This window comes from Nannospalax galili, unplaced genomic scaffold (genome assembly GCF_000622305.1).
Source record: "Nannospalax galili isolate Female #2095 unplaced genomic scaffold, S.galili_v1.0 scaffold611, whole genome shotgun sequence".
NCBI classification, from domain to species: Eukaryota; Metazoa; Chordata; class Mammalia; order Rodentia; family Spalacidae; genus Nannospalax; species Nannospalax galili.
This window is the reverse complement of record NW_008330486.1, coordinates 2294525-2296513: the sequence shown is the minus strand read 5'-3', so window position 1 is coordinate 2296513 and position 1989 is coordinate 2294525. Positions and strand designations below refer to the sequence as shown.

Here is a 1989-nt window from a genome sequence, read left to right as displayed (position 1 = left end):
TTATATATTTTTAAAAAATATTTTATTTATTATTTTTATTTTATGTGTATGAGTGTATTCCTTGTATGTATGTGAGTGCACCCGTGTTGTGCAATGCTGCGGAGGTCAGAAGAGGGCTTCAGATTCCCCTGGAACTGGAGTTAAGGGTGCTCTGTAGCCACTATGTGGGTGCTGGGAATCAAACCCGGGTCTTCTGCAAGAGGAGTCAGTGCTCTTAACCACTGTTATATTATTTTTAAAAATATATTTATTATTTATATGTGTATGAGAGTTTTGTCAGCATGCATGTTGCGTAGCACATGTGTGCAGTACCCAAAGAGGCCAGAAGAGGGCATGAGATCCCCTGGAACTGGAGTTAAGGACAGGTGTTAGCTGTCATGCAGATGCTGAGAACCAAACCCAGGTCCTCTGCAAGAGCAGCCAGTGATCTTAACCACTGAGTCATCTCTGCAGCCCTTGTTTTATTGTTTAACAGCTGTTAATGCCACCCTCCTTCCCCTCACTGGATTGCAAACTCCCCTATGTCATGGACAGGCCTTTGCTGGTTTAGTTTGCTAGGCTCTACATTATAGGCAATCTTCCCTCTTGCATATCTGTCCAGTAGCCTAGTGTGCTTTATGTTCTCCAAGGTACATCCAAGCCTCCCCTCCCCGCAGTTAGCTACTTCCTCTGCACACAGAGCATTTTCCCCTAGTGTGTTGTATACTGTGTGTGGGTGCATACGTGTGCATGTGGAGACTTAAGGTTGATGTTGGGAGTCATCTGTGGTCACTCTTCCATTTTATTCAATGAGGTAGGTCTGTCAATCAAATCCAGAGCTCAACCATATGGCTCATCTCGCTGGCCAGCTTGTTCTGCTGCCCCTCTCCATGGAACTGTGGTGGCTTTCCAGGCTTCTTGTGTGTTTATCTGGGTTCTGGAAAGCCAAGCTCTGATCTTCATACTTGCAAGGCAAGCGTGTTAGCCACTGAGCCATCTCCCCCAGCCCTGTCAGTGTTCACTGTTTAGACATCTTAAGTGACTGCAATTTCATGGTGAATATTAATTTAAGGAATATTTTGTTACTGTAAAAATATACTGTAGGGGGCTGGAGAGATGGCTCAGAGTTGTGAAGAGGGTTCACTGCTCTTGCAGAGGACCTGAGTTCAATTTCTGGCACCTACTCTTCATGGCTCACAACTGCCTACAACTCCAGATCCAGGGGATCCATCCAACACCCTCTTCTGGGACTCCGAGGGTGTCTGCACTCACATGCATATACCCCCATACACACATAACTTAAAAACATTACATTTAAGAATATATTTTAGAATGGCTTTCCAATGTCTGCCACATGCTTATTTTTCTCAGATAAAAGGAGGCCCAATACTTGAAACTTATGAACTATACTTTGAAATTATAGAAGGGCAAGAAAAAAAAAGAATACCTCTTTAAAAGCAGCCATTTGCTTCTGGATTCGGTTGACAAATCGCCATTGTATTACAAGACTAAAATGAGAAAAAATTTCATTCTTTTCATATAAATCAAGAAAAGACTAAGATATATTTAGTCCAGTTCCTAAACAGAAAGACTATCTGAGTCCAAGGCAAAATCCAAATACAAGCAGGTAATACTAAATTGTGTTATTTATAAGAAAAAGAACTGAGATTCTGGTTATAGTGGAAGAAAAAGGTGGTTATGGAAAATCTTAAAAGAAAGTACAAAATTATTTCTAGGAAAATATTTTGTCATAAAATACTTACTAAATATATTCCTTTTTATTCTTGTTGGTGACAACGATTTCTGATCCACCATTTTTCAACTCATGTTGATGTGTCTAAAATTAAACACAATACCTTGATATATTATTTTAGTGAGAAAAAAATGAAAAAGTATATATATATATGAGTTACAACAGAAGCATGATGTTTTAAATTAAATCCATTCAAAAGCTAAAAGTTAAAAAAACCCAAATATTAGTTTTACTAAAATAAATATGTAATGAGCCAA

The 1989-nt window shown here is 39.0% G+C and overlaps 1 protein-coding gene across 8 annotated transcripts in view; it reads right to left on the bottom strand.

The window, feature by feature from the left end:
* Positions 1–1989, bottom strand: part of Nedd4 (NEDD4 E3 ubiquitin protein ligase) — a 128248-nt gene that overhangs the window by 10811 nt on the left and 115448 nt on the right. For all 8 annotated transcript variants that reach the window (XM_029570757.1, XM_029570764.1, XM_017801913.1 and 5 more), the window contains 2 exons: positions 1743–1816; positions 1427–1487 (listed from right to left, as the gene is read on the bottom strand). In XM_029570757.1, coding sequence (XP_029426617.1) covers positions 1427–1487; positions 1743–1816 — 135 coding nt within the window. The remainder of the gene's footprint in view (positions 1–1426; positions 1488–1742; positions 1817–1989) is intronic.